General features: G+C 37.0%; 2 protein-coding genes across 3 annotated transcripts; one reads left to right on the forward strand and one right to left on the reverse strand.

Moving 5' to 3' along the window:
• Positions 1–62: 62 nt before the first annotated feature.
• rbm12ba (RNA binding motif protein 12Ba) lies at positions 63–3,276 on the reverse strand. The gene is made up of 2 exons (XM_079625909.1): positions 3,017–3,276; positions 63–2,756 (listed from the first exon to the last, which is right to left on the reverse strand). The coding sequence occupies exon 2, from the start codon at positions 2,721–2,723 to the stop codon at positions 1,068–1,070; it is 1,656 nt and encodes a 551-aa protein (XP_079482035.1). The 5' UTR covers positions 2,724–2,756; positions 3,017–3,276; the 3' UTR covers positions 63–1,067.
• Positions 3,063–22,629, forward strand: tmem67 (transmembrane protein 67). Of its 2 annotated transcripts, none has more exons than XM_079625905.1 (28): positions 3,063–3,436; positions 3,773–3,861; positions 3,943–4,033; positions 4,119–4,218; positions 4,313–4,382; positions 4,474–4,545; positions 4,646–4,708; positions 5,812–5,966; positions 6,586–6,694; positions 9,543–9,629; positions 12,757–12,822; positions 13,177–13,333; positions 13,419–13,542; positions 14,250–14,355; positions 14,963–15,019; positions 15,128–15,226; positions 15,304–15,402; positions 17,126–17,212; positions 17,333–17,432; positions 17,558–17,697; positions 17,806–17,946; positions 18,044–18,124; positions 18,268–18,384; positions 18,458–18,574; positions 19,648–19,752; positions 19,849–19,951; positions 20,904–21,046; positions 21,504–22,629. In XM_079625905.1, the coding sequence occupies exons 1-28, from the start codon at positions 3,244–3,246 to the stop codon at positions 21,582–21,584; spliced, it is 2,952 nt and encodes a 983-aa protein (XP_079482031.1). In that variant the 5' UTR covers positions 3,063–3,243; the 3' UTR covers positions 21,585–22,629. The 2 variants fall into 2 exon arrangements, with proteins under 2 accessions (XP_079482031.1, XP_079482032.1); XM_079625906.1 differs by having other exon boundaries at positions 3,203–3,436; positions 21,001–21,046; positions 21,504–21,642.
• Positions 22,630–24,848: the final 2,219 nt, after the last annotated feature.

Genomic DNA, 24,848 nt, shown 5'->3' on the forward strand with positions numbered 1-24,848 from the left:
TGCCGCGTTTCCATTAACCTTGCAAATTGAGATGGAAAACTGCCCAATGGACACATCAATATGGCAAAAAAGTTTACACTCACATGAGGTGGTTTTTCAGGCAATTCAAAAAAGATGTTGCAAAACTCAACTGCAATGGAAATAGTTTAAACGTTAAACTCATAAAAGACAAGTATTATGAGAATACTGGATTCTAAACAACAAAGAAATGCCACAATATTTTATGACCTTGAAGCAGATAGGAGGGAGAAACACCTCATATGCGCCTCTCCCAAGTATAAGGGGCTTTCCTTGCCATTAATGCTTGGATAACATGCCAACATCTCATTCGATTACAAATAATGGCTAGTGCAGTGGCTGAGATTTTTATAGACAAATCAGAGACTGAAAAATTGTCTGAAACTGCTTGTGCAAGTTTAATTACAATATAACATCAAAATGTCAAATTAAATACAAATTTATCAAGTCACAACTCAAAGTGGTTTCTGTTTTAGAAATAGGAATGTATAGAAATGGCAAATCAAAATACTGGCTACCATACATACATACATGGTCAGAAACCCTTTTAAACATCTTGTCTAACAAATTTCTGATGAACTTAAAATATATACAGTCTAACCGAATAACTCAAAAACTCATTTAATATGCAATACAAGATATCTGGGATATATACATTTTTAATTGAAGCCAGTAAGCTGTGTGTTCAGCAACAACAACAAGGGAGAAAAAGCAACAAGTGCAAGAGTTTTAAATGTGGAAGTATACAGACATTATTTAAATACTTGGAGTAGTCCTTAATACTTTGGCACCCACTGTATGAAAAATATTGAGGTCTTTTTTTAGTATGTTCCTTCCATGTGGTACTCAATCTTGACTGGGCATCTTCAATTGTTGTACCCATAATATTCCTTGAGCACATTTCTTGCCAGAGTGCCAAATTTCTACAGCATTTGGCGTGAGAAAGCTTGTTATAAATCTTCAAATGAATTACTTGTCCTCATTAACATAGATTTTACACCACTGCTGGTGTTTGAAGGTGCCTGAAAACATCTCACATCTCCAGTTGTTCAACATGTGCCAAGTATCTTCTCCATCTGTTGACGTGTGATGCAAGTGAGTAGAATTTTTGCTCCCATAAAGTACTTGCCATGAAGACTCTGGGCTTGTCTGGCGACTTCCTCGCATCCAAACTGCACGATGGCTTCCCCAACACCATTGCCCTGGCTGTCCACAAGCAATGTGATTGCATTTTCACAGATGTTAAAGCGCTTGAAAAAATCTCTCACCTCTTGTTTCCTGATATCTGCAGGAAAATTGCGTGCATATATACACGACATGGTTAAATGTGTCTTTCCATAAGGCTGTGTCTTTCCATAAGGCGGTGTCTTTCCATAAGGTGGTGTCTTTCCATAAGGTGGTGTCTTTCCATAAGGCGGTTTCTTTCCATAAGGCGGTGGCCTCCAGACAGTACATCGGTTTCTGCTGACAATGGCAAGCATTTCTTCTTTAGTAATGGATGACACTTCAATGTTTTTCAAGCCAACAGTAGTGCCATTCATGTTCAGAGCTGAGGTGTAATCTTCTGCATTCTCAAAGGTAATGAACGCTGTGCTTGTCCTCTCTGCCCACTTGTTTAATAAATGTTTTATTCTATAGTTTGGGATATTTTGACAGCCGAAAATCTCCTTGATCTCCGTCTTGGTTATATTTCTTGAAAGATTATTGATAATAACAGATGATTGTTCAGTTTGAGGGGATGGAAAGTTTTGGCAGAATTTTTTAGGAGATCCTGGGGAGGGCTGTTCTTCTGCATTTCTTTTGGTTAAGAAACCTCTCATTTCATTTCTATCTGTGCTGACCTCTTTTTGCTCTGAGAAAGTGTGAGGCTTGATGTTTTGCAAGCAATTTTTTGACTGCTCCACGGCTTCTGTCCACATCTTCTCATGGGCAAATCTGACCTCAACATTGAATTCTTTGAATTTTCTGTGGCTGTATTTCAGCCCTTCCTCTGCATCTGTAAAACTTGCCAGCTTTGCCATACAGCACCAGCCCAGTTCCAGTCGAACTTTCGTAATGACCTCCAACACTGGGAGTCCCCGTAGGAACTGGTAGATCTCTTGTTTGGCAACAGAGTCAGGAAATCCATAAAGCCGAAGGTACCCTGGCTTACAGGTATTGAGGTTTTCTCCTCTGCTTTTCTGCTCCTTACATGCCAAGTCATAAGTAAGACTATGCGGAGCATCTGTATTTGTTTGGTTGTAAGTTGTGGAATGATTGTGTATTTTTGGAACGTTTTGGTTGATATCTTCAGGCGTTTGGTGGGCCGGACTTTGGCGATTCACTTTGTTGTCTGAATGCGGTCCGTGAATAGCAGCCATTAGACTAAGCAAAAGAGCTGCATTGGTGTCAGATGGCGATGATGGCACTATTTTGGTCTCAACTGTTGACTTTGGTTTTCTCAATCTCGACTCCATTATTCTCTTTAACTCAGGCAGACTGCTGATATGTAATGAAATAGAGGAGCCTCTGAGGAGTCTTCCAGAGTAGCGCATGGCTAGTTGGCCTTCTCTCTCTGTATTAAAAATAATGAAAGCTTCACCCATCGCACCACCGATGATATGAACGCCACCCTCAGGTATGTGCAAGCCATGGAAAAATCTGCGAATATCTTCAGATCCTGCCTCTGTGTTTAAACCTTGCAAACGCAGAACCACTATTGTCATGATCAAATTCTTCTTCTCACAAACCACTGAGATCTGTTTAAAAAGGCAAAAAGCAAACATTTTAGATACATTTCTCGAATATTTAAAAAAACAACAACATCAACAAAAACACAAACCATGTAAATAAAAATTGACCAGTAATTAAAAATTGACCACATTTAGCAAATGTACAAACTACTGCTGTTTTCTTCTTTTTGTTCAAAACTTCCAAAAGGGCAAAATAAATAAATCACAACAGAAAATTCCCTTACAGATAAAAATCGAAACAAATGTGTCCTCAGACCCTTACTTACCGTTTGTATTTCTTTAAAACATATATTTCAATATAAATGGTTCCCTGCACAAGACTTTTTTCTCTCACAGAAAACACGCGGTAACCTGCAAACTGCACACCACATGCGTCCGGTGGGTAACTCTTAACTTCCTCTAGAAGAGACTTTTGAGAAGAGCTCGGCAGCGCGCACGCAACACGCTTTCTGAGCGTAAACAGGAACATACGTCATCAAGCGTCATCTGCACCATGGCGACGGGGACGCTGAGAGCTTTCGTATGCAGTTTCTCGATCATATTCCTGATCCAATTAAACGCTTTTTCTTGCCAGCAGTTTTCTATATCTCTTCAACAGCCTTCGGATTGTGGTGCTGAAAGTTATTTTGATATTTCGAGCTTGTCTTGTGTAAAATGTGGGCCGAATCAAGTCAACAGCAAATCAGGTAACGTTACGCGGAACGCGCGCGCAGATTAGTTTGCTTTGTTTTGACCAACCTAACCTTCAGATGATAGAAGTTTTACACTAGACAGCAGTTACCGTATTTATTGATGTTTTGTCATATTTGTTGTTGATTTAACCTAGTGAGTAAGCGTCTCGTCAGGGAACCAACTGCACGCGATATTAAAAATAATAAAAACGTTTGCTGCACACAACACCACAATAAACAAATAAATGCTTAAAATATAGAGGTTTATGTGTTATTATTAACCATAAATGTTTTCATAACATGCTTAATTGTAAAGCAGCTTGTACGATTATGTGTATTTCTGCCATATAGGACTGATATGTGAGTGTCAGACTGGTTTCAGGGTGCTGGTCAGTAATGGGGCGTCCATCACGTGCCAGCAGTGTCCTGATGCTAATCAGGTACTGTATTGAATTGAATTTGTATTGATGTTGTTATTGTATTAAGAATACTAATACTATTTTACAATAATATGATTACAGGGGGTTACTCAGGACGGGTATGGATGTATCAGTTGTCCTGGAAGTGTAGGGGTGAATGGCAAGTGCCAGTGTCCTGAGGGAAGCGTGCTGGGTAGGTAAACGGTGCACAGTTTTAGGTAACGTTATAAGGTGCAGTATTGTTTTAGAATTTCATGGTATCTAATTCTATTTGTCAGTGGAGAGAGATGGAAATGGGAATCCATTAAATGAAGCACGATGTGAACCATGTAGTGCAACAGAGCCTGCTTTTTCGGCCCCAGATACAACAGGCAAAAGGTAAAGCTGCCATTCCTATCAATGGCACTGGGTTTTCATGTTGATCTTCATGCATAAAAAGTGATTCACTTTGTTCGGACATGTGTATGCTTAGGTGTGTGAGATGTGAGGACTCATTCATCAACTCATCTCAGTCGTGTGTTTGCGGGACATCAAGCGTACTGGTGAGAATTTGGTGCATTTTATGTATAGCCTATGTTTATGCGATGCATTTAGAGTGATGAGAATTGAGAAAGTTATGCTTTCATCACACAGGCAGGAGGGATGTGCTTCCCTTCAAACAGTTTGCCTACCTCTGTTGCCTCAAATGTCATCTTTGGCCAACTGGTAAGAATCCAAAGTTAACATTATGAATTGTGTTTGTGTACTGTTGTTAGTGTGCTGGGGTTCATTGTTTTAAAGTGTAATGCCTGTTTGTGTTACACAGACCCTCTCTCTCCCATCAGCATGGTTTTTAAGCTTCATGTATTCTTCAGCAGCTGCCTGTTTGGTAAGTTTCTACACACGCATGCATTTTCTATTCCTATATTTCAATTACTTTTTGTTTTATTTGTTCATTGCAAACAGCTGCAAGTCTGTAAATTTTGTCAATAAACCTGATTTGCAATGCGGGTTGAATAACTTCGATTACAACTGTTTATATCCTCATATCCTCCAGCCCTAAAACTTGTACAGTTTTTGTTAGTGTATTTAAAAAAAAAAAAAAAACATCCAACCATCCAGAATATAAGATGGTAGCCTAAATATTTAATTGATGAGTTGTCAGTACAATATATAGGGTATGATTTTTACCCCAAAATTCAACATATTTACACAAAATGATAACTGCAAATCTACTTTCGCTCTCCAGTTGTTTCTGTAAATTGTAACGATCCATTTGCTTCTCTTTTCTGTAGCTCTCGGCACAATATTCCTAGTCTGTAAAAAATATACCTCAGATTTCTTGTCAAATATATTTGTACAGTCAATCTCAAAGCTATTTCCTGTTTTAGATGTGTTTTGTGTTTTTGCACGTAATTCACGCTGAAAACTCTGCAACTCAGTAGGCGTAAACGCTGTCACTCCGGGCGTCAAGTAGCCTACTTCACATGCATACCCTCTATTATGACCTTTTACAAAGTCTTGATTTTGTTTTTGGAGTCTACTAGAATAGGTTTTCATGCTTGAATGTTGAAAAAAAAATATATATATATTTTTTCCACATATTTTACATTGTTGCAGTGCCTCCTTCCAGTCTGTCTGTCTGTCTGTTCACCAAATGTCACACACCCTTACCATAACCATGAGTTTCGGCACACTGCTAACGCAACTCAACCAGGGCTCATCTCTTTTTTGTGTGTGTATGCCTTAGGTGGGAATTATTTAAATGAGGAATATTGTGACGTCTACGTTCCTGTAAGAAAACTCAAAACTTCAATCCTGGCTTTTCAGAGAGTTCAGTGCTTAGTAACATTGCAGACCTTTTTCATGCGCAAACCGCAAAATTACACACTAAAAAAAGATGAAAATGTAAAAAAGCATAATAGTTCCTCTTAAAATGTTTATATGCCTTATTTCTGAACATATATAAGTTTTGTTTACTTTGTTCTGTAGTTGTTCTCTAACAGGACAGCATGTCAGTCTCTGGGCAACATGTGTGTGATGAACATGCACTCCTCCAGCACCATCAACAATGATGCCTGTGGCCTCTACAACACCATCTACAGAGCAACAGCTGCTCAGGGCAGCAGCCAGGACATCTCCTACTGGTAATACATATACTGTACTTTACTATTTACTACTATTGGACCATTTTAAATTATATATATATTTTATGAGAGCTGAGAATCCCAGAGAATCTCCCTTTTTAACAAAAAATATACATCATTTATACTGTTAGCATACAACATAAAACAAGATAATTCTGTCCCACTGCTTCGTACACATGTATTAACTTGCTATTTTGACCTTTCTGATTTCCTCTTAATCTTTCGATTGATTTGCTCTAACGACTTTGAATTCATGTCACACTCACACGTGTGTGAGGGGTGCGAAAATGAACTCGGCCCACCTTAGACTTTATTTTGGCATTTGCACAAAATTACCATTAATAAGATCTGTAATCAACCATAGGAGATATGTACAAAATTGCATCTGTTATATACTTAAATACAGTGCGATTCATTCAAGATCAACTGCTTTATGACTGAGATGAGATGTGAGAACTGAATTGATCTGATATTAAATCAGTTACATATTGCGGCTACTTGCATCATGGTACTGTTAAGAAGTATCTCTGTCTGTAATGTATTTAAATTCACATCAAATGGGCAGAAGAACACAGTGTGCTCGTATTTGTGATTCTCATAGACAATGTTGTGACTGTAGGAGGACAAACCTGCCTTGGCTATACTATGGAGAACAGCTTGGGTTGGCATCACGAGTTCTACAGAATGAACCACTTCCTGTTGGATTCAGCTTTAAAGGGGCTCAAAAGGTAAGCACTGTGGACATCTAAACATATTGTAAACATAAACTTACATGTTGTCATTTTTATGGAATTATTTTTGTGCCAATAAAAATGAACGTAACTTTTCAAGAAACTGATGAAAATATCAATTGAAACTGAAAAAAATATCTTTGAAACTGAAAAAGAATAAATCGCGGGCACATTTTTTGACTTCGTTTTTAATACACTGCATGTTTTGCTAACTATTTCTCATATTTATTTCGCTGATCTGAACTTACAAATGCGCTTCCAGAGTTTTCATTTACGCTTCTGAAGTTTTCATTTACGCTCCCTGAGTTTTCGTTCGCAGTTCAGACACATAGCTCTCGTGGGGGCGGGGCTAGTAGCAGTGTGTTCTCATTGGCTTCTGAGTTTTTGATTGACAACTTCTTGACCTGGAAGTGAAAACGTCAGTGTTGTGTTTACATGTGTGGATGTGAGCGTCTGAAAGCGCAGCTTTCTATTTCATTTTACTGATATTAAGTTATGTTTTTATTTTATTTTATCTGTATTTACCTGCTGCTACTACTTAACCGACAGAAGCTTTTAAGAGCGAGATCTATTCAGGTGTATTTGTACATTAAAGTAGCCTACTGTATATAATACTGGAAATATTGTATAGTCTCCAATGTTTTCGGAGAATATTAGTCAATTCCTGATGATTCTTTTGCATGTTAGGCACTGATTAGGTTGAGCTGTTACAATTTAAAGAGAATACTAGCATAACGTGTGATATATTCAGCCGTCAAGAAAGTTTCACTTCAACCAGGTAAAGGTTGGCAACCATGGCCATCACATTACTCATTGTTAGCATATGCATTTACACCATCAAAATTAATGATCACTTAAATAAGAGGAATTTAAACAATATGAAAATTACAATCGTGGCCTGCTGTCAGATGATACAGACCTCAAAGCGCATTTCATATTTCACACAAATAATGTTCTTGTTGCCATTTTTTTTATTTCGTTATTTAATTTAGTTAATATTATCTTCTAACATTTAAAATTGTAAATTTAAAATTTTAACAATCATCAACACTTTCAATTGTGACTTATACAACCAGTTAAATTAATGTAATTAAAAATAGGAATTCAAATAAATGTACATTCTTTATTGTCACTATGGCATATACACAAGTATCAAAGTGAAAGTCTTGGATGCAATAATGTTGTGACAGGAAAGAGCAGAATCCACAAAACATTACCTGCATACTATACACGTAATGCACAGTATTCTCATGATATATAGGCTATTACAATACAAAATGCACAATTCTAAATACAGAATACATATTTTAAATTCATATACATTTGAAATGATGCTAGGATCCTTTGAACAGTTCCTGTTACAGTAAAAGTAGAGCAGTGACTGGGTGGGCACAAGGATAGTCCACCCAAAACATGAGAACACAACCTCTTGTGTACTTGCGAACTGTGTTTGTTTTGATCTAGAGGAAATAAAAATATTTGCTAGATAAAATAAAATAAATCAGGTGTCTGAAGATCAAGGTCCCACTCATTCAAATGTGATGTGTCTGAACAAAGTTAGACTCTTGTGTGATGTGGACAGTGGATCTTTGGCACTATCACTCCATCCTCTGTGTCAGCAGCAGAATTCTGTCTATGGAATAGTTGTCTATGGAAAATGAGAAAGGAAACGTATTATAATCTAACAATACAAACTGCTTTGAACTCCCACATACAGTAACAAGTTGAAGACTTGATTTTACAGTACTAAATATTTGTATTATCATCTGTAATACTGTTGTGTAACCAGTAGATGGCTGTATAGCCCTATATATAAACATATATATATATATATATGGCTGTGTATTCCCTAGTTGCTGGATGTTTTCAGTCATAATTACTTGCATGTATTAGGTTTTGAATTTGGACATATATTTATTATTAAAGAGTATTAAAGATTTTAAAAAACTATCAGAAATGTTAATTTGAAGTGCAACACAGTAGCCTACAGATACTGTACAGTACTCTAGCCCAATGTTATTTGGGGTGGCTGGGGGGAAATATGATCTAATCAAAGACTGTAATATGTAGATAAACAACTCATTTAATGATTGGGCTAAAAGTTAAATCAAGACAACGCTGTATAATGTTATGGGCTCACTGAGCTCTAAAATGCCTCACCACCTGAAAAAGCAAGTACTGTATTATGAATAGTATTATTAGTATTGTATAAAAAAAGTAAAAAAAAAAAAAAAAGACTTACCACGAGTATCCAGTATCCTGATAGAGCGACGATGACTAATGATAATGATATCATTCGTCTGTACTATTCCTTCCATAATAAATAATCTCAACAGTAGAGTGTAACGTTACCAGCAAATAAATACAGATACAAACTCAATATCAGTAAAAATGAAATAGAAAGCTGCGCTTAAAGACGCTCACATCCACACATGTAAACACAACACTGAGGTCTTCACTTCCAGGTCAAGAAGCTGTCAATCAAAAACTCAGTAGCCAATGAGAACACACTGCTACTAGCCCCGCCCCCACGAGAGATATGTGTCTGAACTGCGAACGAAAACTCAGGGAGCGTAAATGAAAACTTCAGAAGCGTAAATGAAAACTCTGGAAGCGCATTTGTAAGTTCAGATCAGCGAAATAAATATGAGAAATAGTTAGCAAAACATGCAGTGTATTAAAAACGAAGTCAAAAAATGTGCCCGCGATTTATTCTTTTTCAGTTTCAAAGATATTTCTTTCAGTTTCAATTGATATTTTCATCAGTTTCTTGAAAAGTTACGTTCATTTTTATTGGCACAAAAATAATTCCATACATTTTCACAAACCTTCTTCCCACTTTCAGAACACTAACATCGAGCTGCGGGCTGCTGTTTACTCAGTGCGTGGGGAGTTTATGAGATGGGAGAGTGTCGGTGGAGGAAACCTGCAGGTAGGCAGACAAGACCAATTTCTGGGGTCGGGTTTACGAAACATTTTTAAGAATAAAATTATTCTTAATTTCTATTTTTTTTTTTTTAACTTAAGAAGTTAAGTTCTTAAGAAAAAAAAATCTTAAAAGGATAGTTCACCCTAAAATGCAAATCAAGTCAGAAATTTCTCGCCCTGAATATTAGAGACCAGCACCAAGATTTTTTTAAAAAGATGCAAAAGTCACCTTTATTAATATAGTGCTTTTTACAATACAGATTGTTTCAAAGCAGCTTTACAGTGTGTTGTATTTATATTCCCCATAAATAACTAAGTATTCCATCACACATCTCCATAACTCTTCATAAATCTAAAGATTTATCACTACCTTCAGGACACTGGTTAGAAGTTTCAGGGGTCCGTGCCAAACTCAGTCTGGATGAACTCAGTCAAAATGACTCTGGCACTTGTTTAAGAGAGGTTATGAATCACCACACATTCCATGGTTTTGTTTTAATAACAAAGTGCAGAATAAAAAATCAACACAGCCAGTGTTCCTGTGGATCCTTAAAATTTAAGGCCATAAAAAGTTTTAAAAAGTCTTCTTTTTTACTCATGAGAGGTCTTAAATTTTATTTGGTAAAACTTTACCAAAATAAAACGATCTAATTAGCGTACATATTATTTTTTATTATTCTTTCTTTGTGGATTTGCTTGTTCACGTGACAATTCGCGTCATTTACGGCAGCGTATTACGTCTGTCTCCTGCACGTGAAAGGAGGAGAGAAGGAGAAGAAAATGGCTAATCTCAGTTCAATTGCAAGTTCATTCTTTATGTGCGTAGGGATGTGCAATAGTTTTTCCTTTATTTCGCCTACGAAAATTTTCAAATGAAACTGTAGAAGAACCTTGCAACAGACAGCGATTATATTTTTTTACTGACTGAATCCGCGTTTTGAACGAATCAGTGTAATTAATGATTCAATGACCCATCACTTGCTTCTTTCCTGAATGAATCAGCCGTTTGAACAAATCGGTTGAATGAATTGACTCCCTCAACTCATTTTAATATAATTAAGACAGTGACTTGCTACCACCTACTGGCGGTTTTAGCTTCATATTTAAAATACCCTTTAATTTAAAAGTTCAAATTAGAAATAATTTCATATTTAAATATTGAATTAAAAAAAAATCTCATAGCATTATTTATGCAATTGTAAATGCTGTGTAAATATATGAATGCCACTTCTGATGCCGCTTCTGCATGTGTCACCTCTGCACTGCAAAGATGTTTTTTGTTGATAATGATTTCATTTGACTGATAGGTAACAGCCCTATACTGTTATTATTCTAATAAAATTTAATGTGAATGTTAGAATTTGACATAAAAGGTGATGAATACATCTAACACGTTGCCCTTATATAGGTAAAAATGCCCCTGGAAATCATTTTAAGGTGGCAAATATTTTAATAAAATAAAAATGTTAATTTCTGTGCCTGCTGTGAACTGACCACCGCATAGAATGAATAATATGAATATCTTTGTGAGTCAGCTGTCAACAACAGTCACAAAAACACATTATAAACACATAAACAGCACAAAAACACATTATAATCAACAAAACTTTGGAAATATCGCGATATAATTTCTTTGTCAATATTGCACACCCCTAATGTACAATATGAATTTTTATTTCTTCAGGTCTTAAAAAGCCTTATATTTGACTTTAAAAAGTGTGCAGCAACCCTGATAACAGAAATACGAGAAATCTTCACCACAAGGTTCGGCCTTGAGCAATCAGAAGTTTCACATTTTATACTCTTCAGAGTGTCCTTACAAAAATACAGCATTCAGCAAAACGGACAGATTCGGCCCCCCGAGTTCCTAGAACTGTGTATACAAGTTCCTCTTTTTCTCGTCCCTTGTAGATGCAAGCTCGTTGCTATAACTGAACATCCGCTGATCTCTCTTGCCTGCAGCAACGTTTTCCACACTTTCAACAATTTTCACAGTGAAGAAAAGGTTTTATATGTCTTGACCTTCACTTGACCTATATCATGCACTAAAAGCTATAACGGATGTCTGCAGCTTTGCAAGCTCCGTTTTTTTACAGCATATAGATGTATGTATTAACACTTTAGAAAATGACAGGGCTGCATGTTGCTTCAATTTCTAATGGACAGAGCTGTGGTCCTTCCTTAGTGGAAAGGAAGTCAACTATCTCTGTCAGTCTTCGCATTTCATATTTTAAACAAATTTCCTCACCATGCTTTTCCCCAATTAACTGTTTTATTCATCAGTCTTTTATTTAATCTCTCTTGTTGCCTAATTATCCGTATCATCTCTCTTTCTTTGGAGATTTCCTTCTGATGAGGATTTTCCCTTCCTCCGTCTTTGGTCCTTCTTTGCTTTTTTTTTTTTGTCTATACTAAAAGTATCACAGAATACGTGTCGTATATTCCAAGTGTTCTGAGGGTATTTGAGATGAAATTCAATGTATTATTTTACGAAAATCCTGACCATGGCTGTTGGTCTTCAGACGTCTACAAGACGTGCACGTTCTTGTGACTCTGTTAGCGCCGCAGTTCACGTTGTCTCGTTCAGAAAAAGCACACAAGTTGTGAGAAATTAAGGAATACAAAACTGAAGACCATCGGCCAATAAATATATATATTTTTAATTATTATTCTACTCTTGTGGTCCATAAAAGAAAGAGGGGCACACAGCATTAGAACAACACCAAGGTGAGTAATTTGTGGCTCTTTTTTAGGGTGAACTATCTCTTTTGAGAAAATATTTGAGAATTTCTTAAGTTAATAGTTTTTCAAGAATTGCACTAAATTCATAATTACAAGTCTGCATACATGAAATGGAAGTTGCAATAGTCTTTTCTTCCCAATCGTGATGTATATCTGAGTGAAACTGAGTGAAAAGAAAAAAGGTTTTCCCGCAGTATTTATTATATTTATTATTTATTTATAATAAATACTCCAATATTCCATGAAAATACAATATTTTGATTTCAAGATGACTATCTTTCTTACTAAGATTTTCATGAACCTGGCCCCTCTTTGTGAAAGCTTATAACAAAACAACTGGAATTGAAAAGTATTGTGAGATACAGAGTTGCTTCATTTATCCTCTATAGCTCTGTCCAGACACCCTTACCAGTCAACAGTCCGCCTTCACGTTTGGGACAGCCTACAAGCAGAGTGTGAGTCTCAATTATCTTCTGTGTCATCCATGGATGTTTCTCATTTCTTAATGCATCCTCGTTTGCTTCCTTTTCTTGCGTCTAAGCTGAAATGTTTGGTTTAAACTGCAAGGATAAAACATAAATTAAAATGATTGTGACAAGGTTAAAGGGGGAGGAGAAATTGTATGTGAGTCAGGTTTTTGACTAGAAAGACCTCGCTTGTAGCTCCTCTGGAAGCTTCCTCGCTCCTCATTAAGAAATTAAGTATCCATTTGAGTAGTGAGAAGCACTCCACATGTGTCCTGCCATATTGTATTTAGCAATTTGTTCCACTTTATTGTATTTATGCATGTTTTTTTTTTTTTTCCTTAGTGTGTTCTTACTGTGTCAGAGCTCTTGATTGGTTATCCAGAGCCTGTGTTCTATGACGTGTTCCTGGTCATTCAGAAGGCACAGGGAGACAAGCGTCTTCTTGCAGTGCCTCTCCGAAATGTCAACCAGCAGTTTAATGGCCAGTTCACTAATCAGGGTACAACATACAAACACATTGTTTGATCAAACACATATGTGAAGACCTTGCTGCTTTATCACCATGCTGACTTCTCCTGTGTCAGGATCTAACATGAATAACTGGTACCTGACCCGGAGGCTGATGCTGGTGGACACGTTGAGTGGAAGGGAAAACTCTTTGAGTTCTTCACCCAGAGCCATACGTGTGGCTTCTAATATTAAGATCGGGTAAATACTGCGCACTCCCAAACACACAAATCGCACATTAGGGCTTTTCACAGCCATTCTAAAACCCAGGTAAATGGTATCCTGGGTTATCTTGCTTCACATTTAACATTACACATAATTTACTCGGTAAAATTTAATCCTGGATATAAACTGACGTTTCACGAAGTACAATATTCTAAACCCTAGGTTAACGTCATTTTTCGCATATTTGCGGTGTCATTGTTACTGATTGAACGAATGTAGCAAACGATATTTTTTACGTAAAGGCTCTCGCATCGTGCATCCGCATATTATTTATTGATGCATATAAAAGTAAGAATGAAAAGGTCTCTTCTTAACTCTTGCTGACATGTTTTCCATCGCTGTTTTACATTCTATCAAACGCTGAAACGACTGTTTATAATATACAACGCACAGTGTTTCCGTGACTATCCAAAGCACATGAATATAAGGCATGTGATTGGTTGTTGGTTGCTCAGCATCTAGTCGTAACGTTTTAACGCCACACCGTTTTACACTGTATATGTTTGGTCCCACATTTGGGGGTTAGGAGCAGGGTTTCACAGCCCTGGGTAAAAAGAGGTGCTAACCACACTTTTTAAACGTTCCTTTACCCTGACTTAGAACGACTATAACCTGGGCTTAAGCAAAGTGTGAAAGCCCTATAGTTCGAGATCTCACTAAGCTTGATGTCCTGCACTGAACAGATTTCAACTGGTGCCGAATACACAGAAGGGACTGGTCTACCCCCCTCTGATGACCGTGACCTACTCAGATATACTCGTCACTGACCCCAGCACACAAACTGTTACTGTAAGTCTACTGCATGCCTTTATATGTAATCCCTTAGTCCAGGGGGTTTCAAACTGAGGACCATTTAACTTTTCTGCTAGGGTGTTTGCAGAAAAGAAAACATAATAAATAGTAATAGTCAAGTCACCTTTATTTAAATAGATCTTTATACAATACAGATTGTTTCAAAGCAGCTTTACAGTGATAACAGGAAAATTATGCATCGACTGTTGTTCATCTGAGTGTTCAGTGTTGCTGTAAAGATCATCAATTATTGAAGTTAATTTAATCTGTAAAGCAGTTCTGCAAAAAATTATGTCATCGTCCAGTTATCGTTCTCATTTAACAGGATCAGTACAGTCAGATCAATAATATTGTTGAATATTAATGTATTTAATTAATGTTAATACATTTTATAGTAAATACATTGACTAAATTTGACGTTATTATTACCATTGTGCTTTCTAAACCCAGTTCTGAAATCATGCGAGTAATCACTAATTATTTTATGCTGTTGACAGACAAGATACAAAACAGTAAAAACTTAACAACAATTTAAATATTTTACACATTTTTAACTGTTATATGACCAGCCAGACAGGTTTATTTCTATTTTTTGTATGTACAGGTGTCGTTCTCTCTTGAGTATACAATGGACCAGGATGAAGCTCGGATCAAAACTGATGTGAGTATGAACAGGCACTGAAAGTCAGTCTTCTGTTTTATGCTGGTCAGGATGTTCTAATGTATGTTGTAATGCTGTTTGTTTATTTATATGTGGATTCATATCCAGATTGCTCTTGGTGTGCTGGGAGGGGTGGCTGTTGTCCACTCTTTATTGAAGACCGCAAGCTGGAAAAGAAGAATTGCATCTCCTCTCATTGACCTACAGGTAAGGACTCCCATTCAGACGCGATAATAAACACAATGCTAAACATATATTCATAATAATGCCCCTTTCTATTTCAGACAATTATGAAGTTTCTGGTGTTCTATGCTGGTAACCTAGCAAATGTTTTCTTCATCATCACTGTTGGAACAGGCCTCTACTGGCTCATATTCTTTAAGGTTTGCATTTGTCATGTCTGTGGGTGGTGCTGTCTAGTCTATTATGAATATGATTAAGCCTTACATGAATCTTTTTTTCCTTATTCTTTTTTTTTCTGTTCCTCTCAATATTTTCCAGACATTGGAGGCAAGTCTGACACTTTTTCTGTTGTTTACGTAGTCTCCGCCACTTCTCAAATATCAGTTTAGTGTCTTTGTTTCTGTGATTTTCTTCCACTGTTCTATCAAATGAGATTATTTTTTTCTAGTATGTGCTGTTTACATACTCATTATTTTTTGATGGAGCTCTTTAGGGCTAAAGGCCTGTTCACATCAAGACAGTTGTGCAATTTTGTGTTTCTGACACCCGCTTGTCATGTACAGTATAAGGAAGTCAAACAGAATGTACGTGTTTTCAAACAGCCATTCAGAAATATGTATTCACTATAGTGTATTCATTATTATCGCTTAGCAAACTACTCTGTCCGTGAGCACCACCAATCGTAGTTTAACTGGGCATGTGTTAAACTCAGTTATAGCAATCGTAGTCACTGGGCATGTGACCAAAAGCATTAATTTTATTGGTTGGCCAATAAGTTGAAAACCCAGTGCTTACATTGAAAAGTCTAATCTTTTAATTTTTTTATCCTTCCGTCACCTGTGCACAATGAATCTTTGGATAGGCTGGGCCGCAAAGGATCCATTCATTGTATCTTTTGTGGCCCGGGTGTAGGGGAATTTACCATTAAGACCCGAGGAGCACCCTTCTGAAACCTAAAATAACAAAATTGAACAATAAACACTTGATGATTTGATCGTGGTCCGAGTCCGATACGTTTTGTGGTCTGCACCGACTCATGTATGACTCGTTTAGGGAAGCTTCAGATTCTAGAGAGCATTTGATTGGACAGAAAATCTAATGAGAAGCTGAAGTGCAGAGTGATGTCATCAAAATCACTGATCCATATTGGCGGAAGCGAGAGACTGTACATTTTGAACGCTTATATCTTCAAAATGCGAATTTTGTCATTGTTTTGGAGCACACTAGCTTATAGGTAACCTCAAGGCTAACATATTCATACTAAAAGCCAAAACAACTTACATTTTTATTTTATAAGCTTGAAGAAGTCATTCAAATAGTTTAATATTTAGAAGGATAAATATTGTTTTACACTTAAAATTATATATATTGAAGCGGCAGTGGATTCAAGAATTCACCTCTTCACGGCCGGGAAACAAAGCACGCATTTCAAGGCCGCATTTGAGGGAGCCTTCGAGAAGCATCGTTCACACTTGGTTTTGAGCATGCATTATTTCTACTGACACTGCAGCAGTCGTAATATGACATCACACTGTATAGCATCTTTTTTCTAAAATAATTCAACATATAATACATCTAAAATGTAAAAATACACAATTTACTCTGCTTTACTCCACCAAACTTGAATTTTGGACCGTAGTGAAATTCACATGAGCTTGAATTTCTTGAATCTCCAGCATTCGCATGCGTATGAATGGAAGTCAATGGAACGAAAAGTGTAGTGTGACAAACCCTTAAAAGAATCTGTCACTTTGACTGCTTGCGAAGGTTCGCGTTGGTCTGAACGTATGCATTAACAGCCGTACGTTCAAATAAAAATGTTTATCGCACTGAATTTTTGCAACAAACTTTGTCTTGGTATGAACTGGCCTTAAGATAGAATTCAAGACATATACAAACAAGGCTTTTTTTGTATATCTCCAGGCCCAGCTATTTGTGTCTGTGTTGCTGCCATTACCAGCTCAGGAGGAGCGTTTTGTTGTTTATGTTGGTTGTGCCTTTGCATTGAAGGTGAGTTCAAATATGTACATCAGCTTATACACTTCTACAGTTTGCATAATTAAAGTAATACTGTCTATTCTCTCCTTTCCCTTTCTTCCCAGCTTAACCCAAGTCTTATTTTTGTTACAGACTGTACAATTTCTTCATAAGCTCTTTGTTCAGCTATCTGTGGATATTTTCTTCATAGACTGGGAAAGACCTCGTGGTAAATCCAGTAAACACGTGGAGGGTAATTACATTGTTCCTCTAATGTGTTTTTCAAATACACGTTCCATTATACCTATATAAACTCTACACTTTTAATCCTTTTATTTTTTATAAATATTCTATATTAATGTGTTGTAATGTGCTCAGGGTCTGGCGAAGCAAAAAATCAAGCATCTCCTGTCAGTATCTGGAGAACATATTTTGTGGCCAATGAGTGGAATGAGATTCAGACCGTTCGCAAGATCAACCCCACTTTTCAAGTCATCGCTGTGCTCTTTTTTCTAGAGGTGAGTCCAACATCTCTGATCTACAGTTTGCCTAAAAAGCTTATTCTCAAACTGGCCACTCAGATTATGCCATATTGTGTTAACAAATAATGAATATTGTGCTTGCAGGTGGTGGGCTTCTCAAATTTGGCTCTAAGAGACCCATCATCCAACCTGCGTCGGGCTCCTGAGGCATACACACCTTCATACAGCCTCATACTCCGCTACGGTGTGGCTTCTGCTATGTGGCTCTGCATTGGCTTAATGCAGGTAAAAAACATATATACTCAAAGACAAACAGTCTGCCTCTTTGTGTGTGTCACCTGGGATATTTCACACATTTCTTTTTTGTATCATATTACTTTAGATGATATTCTTCACAGTATTCCACGAGCGCTTTGTTGAAGACAAGATTCGCCAGTTTGTAGATTTGTGTTCAATCAGCAATGTAAGTATTAGGCAAAAATGTAAGTATTTTTTTTGCAGTTGACCAGATAGACTATAATTCATAGGCAAGAAATGCACAATTTTAGACCATATCATATGTATATATCATTTTTTCCTTTGAATGTATGTATATGTGTCTGTTAGATCTCAGTGCTGCTGCTGTCTCATCGATGTTTTGGCTACTACATCCATGGACGTTCTGTTCATGGTCATGCTGACACTAACATGGATGAAATGAATTCAAACCTGAAGAGAGAGGCGGTAAGATGGATTTTGAGTCTTAAATTTTAAATAGAAGTATGAATGGGATACTTATTTTATTTGTATGTTTTAGGACAATCTGTGTGGCCAAAGGGGACTTTTGCCAAACTCTGACACTCAGACATTTCAGATTTCAATAACCAACCGCCTGCGAACTCAATATGACCGGATAATTGAGCCAATCAACAGGGTATAAACACAACTGCATACACTTATTTATATATATATATATATATATATATATATATATATATATATATATATATATATATATATATATTTTTTTTTTTTTTTTTTTACTATTTATGAATAATTTTGATTTTTGAAGACATTACATTTATGCAATAGGCAGATGCTTTTATCCAAAGCCACTTAAGCCCTATTCAGACAGGACTAGTTCTCTATACGAATTTGAGTTACAATTCTTATCAATCGACGTCTGTGATCTCATGTACTGATTCCGACGGGACATCTCCGTGTTCATTACAGAGTGTGCGTTTTCTAGACGTGGGCATTACAGAAGGTCATGTGCTGTGCGTGTGTGCATCACGTATGACGTATATGTCTTTTGATTTATTATTTGTTAATATAATTTTGATTTAAACCCTATTTAAGTAAACTTCACGAGTTTATTGCAGTGTCTGTTTATAATAAACCTACATATGTGAGCAGAGAAATCTAGAGAAGTATGTTACTCTTACCTGACACTAATATTTAAATGGGCACTCTTTGCAGATTCCGTGATTTGGCTCTATTTATTGATTGTATGTGTTATGTTTTCGTCTAATACCATCCATATTGAAACTAAATGAAAGCATGCCGAAGATTGGTGCACTAACGGTAGCTCGGGTAGGTCAATAAACACATGAGGAGAAGTGGTAGGATAATATAATATCAGCAATCACAGACATTCGCGTTCGGACGGGATTAGATTTCTCAGAGGACCGCTTCGGTAATTTGCTGTGTAATTTTTACTGAGGTGGTGTGAGAAAAACTGACATGGCAGATTCTGGCGGGATTAAAATCACAAAGTATGTCTGTGAGAAATTAATTTCTATAACGTCCCCCTGGAACACTAGTCCTGTCCGAATAGGGCTTTACATTGCATTGAAAGTATACATACTATCAGTTCCTGTATTCCCTGGGAATCAAACCCAAGACATTGGCGTTGTTAGCGCTAAGCTCTACAGTTTGAGCTATTAAGTATACTCACACACAAATCTCTCTCAGTAAGGGTGGCTAACAATGTCTCTATCCCTACAGAGAAATGGTCCTTCAAGGTTGGTGGATGCTTCAGCCAATCAATGTGAGCAGAGCACAAAAGCGTACCATACAATGAACCGATTCCTGGGCTCTGTCATCGATCACGTGAGGATTGTATTTCATTGATACTTGGGATTTTCCTGTAGTATATTGTGGTTTGTTGGTGTTTTGATTTGCTCATTCTGAATGCTGTATTCTCAGGCACACCGTGAGATGGATTACATCGTGAAAGATAAGCTGCTTTTTGAGAGATTCATCGGTATGGAGTTTATAGAGCCACTGGATAAAAGCATCTTTTATAATGGTAAAAACACTGATGATCATATGCACACATAATAAATCCCAGTTGTTGGGAATTTACAGTTAAAGACCCAAGGACCAGATATGATGAATGAAGATCAGGAGTTAGAAGTGCAGTTCATTGAAGACAGGAGTCAGAATTCTAATAAATTGAAAACATTTTTTACTGAAGATAGTTTGCAGTTTCATCAGGCAGAAGTCAGCTTCAAGACCAACAAGGAGTTTGTAGGCCGCTCCCCCGTACATTACATTTCCCACCACAATTCTATCTTACACCTACATCATTACTTCAGTTTGAATGATTCTGATTGGCTAAGAAATAGATAAACATAGTAAATTTCCACACATTGACTGATAGGCAGTCACACATCTCTATAGTCTGTACCGCTAACACCCGGACCTTCGAGGTCATGAGAATGTGTGTCTAGGTTCCAGCATATCGGAAAAAATAAATCTGTAACAAAGAATACTAGAGCACATACACAGATACACAGCTTCTTCAAGGTTGGAGTTAGTTGAGCTCTTCTCTAAACAGGGAACTTTCCCAAAACATTCAGATAACATGTTCTTTCTTTCAATGAGAGGTTCGTTCAGACAATATTCCATTACTATTCTCTAGTATTTCATTTTAATGTTTTAGTTAATTAAGAAGTGCTCATGTATACAACAGTTGACCCTGTAACCCCCGTGACCTTGGCTGTCTTGGACAGCTAGAAGAGTAGATATGTTAACACATGTTGGGTGCCTCTCTCAAAAACATGGAGAGAGCTAATTCCATAACTACATAAATCTCATAAACTTAAAGAAGTCAGTCCAATCATTTAATATGTAAAAGGAAAAATATTGATTAATACCTTGATTGTAATAATCACTCATTGACGCAGCAGTGGATTTCCAGAATCCACTAAGGGTCATTAGTGTTCTGAGTGAATATCTTTGTGTTTATCTTCCTTCAGACGATTCTCACTCATTCGCTGATGTCCTCTTTTATGGTAATGAGGCTGTGCTGTTGATCTTTGACACTCTCTTTTTCTGTGTGGTGGATCTGGGCAGTCAGAACTTCATTCTCGCAGCTGTGTTAACATACCTCCAGCAACTGGTTAGTATATGTGGATATGTTAATAGTAGGGCTGTAACGATTAATCGCGATGAATCGAAATCCAAAATAAAAGTTTGTGTTTACATAATAAATGTGTGTGTATTGTGTATAATTATTTTGTATATATAAATACACACACATGCATGTATATATTTAATAAAAATTTGTTATTTATATATAAAATAGTTCTATTTATATATAATATAAATCATATAAAAATATATATGCAGTATATAAATGCAAATATTTCTCAAATATGTACATGCATGTGTGTGTATTTATATATACAAAATAATTATACACAATACAGACACATATATTATGTAAACACAAACTTTTATTTTGGATTTCGATTAATCGCGATTAATCGTTACAGCCCTAGTTAATAGGCTGGTTGGTTTCATTCGATTGTTTTGAGGTGATGATTAAAATGAAGCTTTAATATGCTCTCCTTTAGGTCTTCAGATTAATCCGAAATGGAATGGGCCGCAGGAACCTAGCCAGCAAAACTCTGGTTGACAAAAGATTTCTCATCTAGTTCCTCTGCTTTTTCTATCTGCTTTCTGTTATTGTAATGGTGATTTGTGTTTTATGCCACGGCAGCCTTCAGGTTTCTTTTACAGACTTTTGTATTTTTTTTTGCATAAAATTGTTATTTGTACAAGATTTTTTTGTACTTTCAAAGCCAAGACATTTGGGGGTTTGATGTATCAATGTTTTTATATTTAAATATTTTTGATCAATTAAATCATTACTTGGTTTTACATATGGTGGCCTTCCTGAGTAAATCTGAGACATAATAGATTGCTTCAAGTTTTTGTAGCTCAGCACACGGTCTGAAGTTCTTCAGAGCACACAAGGCAGATGTAAGCTCCACCCAGTGGCCCAAAAACGGAATCCAATGTTGTGGTCGAAGGAATTCAGCGTGCACGACTTTTCGGGCGTTTTCTGAAAACATCACTTTAATTTATTACACAGTTGATCTCGAATTTTAATTCTGACTCCATGAAGAATTTAATCTGACTCCAAATTTAAGTGACTCTTTGTTTTTACAAGTTTTCTATCTTAACAGCTGATCCTCAGATTAGTTGTGATTATTCTGACCACAGATTATTCTGGGCATTTCATCATTTAAAATATTCCTTCATTAAGGACCTGGCGTCGCTTTGAGACATCACGTCGCGAATGTGTGCTCACGATCACAATCTAGCCAGTAGTCAGAGGGTGCAGTGCAACTATTTTACCCTAAGCGGCTGCTCACTACTGACCCGTAGGTGTAATTTTGTGTAATAGTTGCGGGCGTACGACATGCTAAGTCAGGGATAGTCAGAAATCGGAAGGTCTAATGATGTGCCCCATGCTCCATTCATTAGTGCCTTAGGTGTGATCTATCCTGGACAGATTTGCGGAAACACCAGACTACACATAATCTACTAGAACCAATGATTTCAGAAGAATGCAGAATAAATCAAGGTTAACATTTATTTTTTCCAGACAGAATTAAACATCAAATAAAATCATTTAAAAGAATACATAGTACACAACTGATCAGCATATAATAAAAACATCATTCATACAATATCAAAAATAGTTTCAAAGAGTCAGCATACCTGGAAATAGAGACACACATGCAGCAACAGTGTGGGAAGTTCTGTTTACAGATGCTTCCTTGAGTGGTTTGCCGATTCTCTTTAAATACCCAAGTGAAACAAAAGAACATAAACATCTAGCACCCAAATATTTATTCAGCTTTCGTTGGACCCTTTTTCAACTGGTTATCAGCAATCTTTATTGGGGCATCTCCACATCAGAAGAACAGGCATTGTTTTTTTTTTTTGATTGTTCTGCTGCTGCGGGAATGAAACCACTTTACCATTCGCACTAGAAGTACTTATTTTGCCCTCTCTTAACACAGCTGGAGGAAGTAGGTTAGTGAGATTCGCATGACTGAATGAGCCCTGAAGGGGAGAAGATAGTGTGCAGAGTCAGGAACTCAGCATGGGGGGAAGAGATCAGATTGGGCCAGTTGTGTTGTGATCCCTGTCCCTTAGATCTCTTTTGCAGATTAGTGAGTTTTTTATTGTTTTATTGCAGGTTTGAATTCAGTCTTGGGAAAAATCCATCCTTACACAGACACATAGTGATGAGTTGTAAGTGTTCCTCTTGTTAGTTCTGAATACATGGTTCTCTTAGAAATTATGCATGTCTGCAAATTGGTTTTGATACTTGTGCAAAAGTATTTTGATTTTGAGTATTGATTCTCAGGCCCCAGCGAGGATCGAACTCACGACCCCTGGTTTACAAGACCAGTGCTCTAACCACTGAGCTATGGAGCCATACCTGTTCTGGTACTGTCCTCATTACCATTTGAAAAGTAAACAAGAACACCTTGCTTAGCACTTCAAAGGGTGTGTCCATTTCCCTGTAGCTTTGATTGTTTAAAGTTTAGGAGGAATGACAAACAGATGACTCATTTGTCACAAATTACACCTTTCTATCTGCATTACTTTGTCCAATCGCACATATATTTTCAATTACATGGCAGTGATGACGTGATCAGACCTGTACCGAAATAGCACAAAGACCAGAAGTCCAAAAGAGGCCCAAATTTAAGACCGGGACCCATAAAATAAGAGATATGTCATTGTGGCACCAGGAAGTCTGGCCTAACTGGTTATACCTAAAAAGCCCATTCTAACATTGTGACCTTTAGGTGACCCAAGACAAATGGGTCAGAAGTCGGCCAACTATCACAAGGATAAATCATGAGTTAAGAAAAAGGAGGGTGATTTCCAACCAAGACAGGGAGCTAAAACAAACTCTCTTTTGTGACCCTATTTTAACCTTATCCTGGAACACAGGACTGAAACCACTCTGAATGGCACAGAGACTGACTTAACATATCAAGACGCATCAGATCATTCCAAAAACAATGATATAAACACAATTATTACTTCCCTTTGAGCTTAAGTTATATAAAGTTATTGAAATTTCAGATAAGAAAGTCGGTCATATCATTGTCTGCTGCTGCTTGTTTCCTAGTTTGTTTGCACTGAATGCACTCACATCTGAAGTTCTTCACCTCGGAGTCTTTCCAAGTGTTGAACGTTTATCAGATCTGTTTGATTGATTTTGTTCTATTAGATTGACAGCCATTTATGTCTGCAAACTCATTTTGATACTGGCTCAAAGGGGCTCTTGATTGCTCAGGCCGTAACGAGGATCGAATTCGTGACCCCAAGACCAGTGTTCTAACCACTGAGCCTCACCTGTTTATTTCCTGTCCTCTCTTTATCTGTAAGGGGTGTGTCGATCTTTTGTATGAGTTTGTGTTATTTACATTTGACTCTCAACCCATTACTATATGGTTGGTCTAGTGTGCCAAAAGGTCACTCATAGTAATTCACTAGTATCGTTTCTTTGCTTAGTTGCAGCCAGTATTGTTTGTTTTGTTTGATTGGTCAAGACACTGACACTGGTGTGAGCACAAATATAGTTATCGTTAGTTATCTTTATAGTTATCCCATTATTTTAGAAGACTTCTTGCATTCTGCAGAGATCTTAGGCCCTGTTTACACCTGGTATTACAGTAAGATGCTTTTTTGTTGTTGCAAATGGACGAATACTAAATACAGGTGTAAATGGGGTCTGAAACGTTTTGAGCTTCTCGACTTTTGACCACTTTCAGAGGTAGTTGAAAACTCATTTAAACGAATTGCTTTTGTAGTGTAGATGCTCATGTGGTTGAATGTGTTCGAACAGCCATCAAAGACCGGCAACACACCAGTGTGTTTTGTGAAAG

The sequence above is a fragment of the Phoxinus phoxinus genome, assembly GCF_949152265.1.
Source record: "Phoxinus phoxinus genome assembly, chromosome: 10".
NCBI lineage: Eukaryota > Metazoa > Chordata > Actinopteri > Cypriniformes > Leuciscidae > Phoxinus > Phoxinus phoxinus.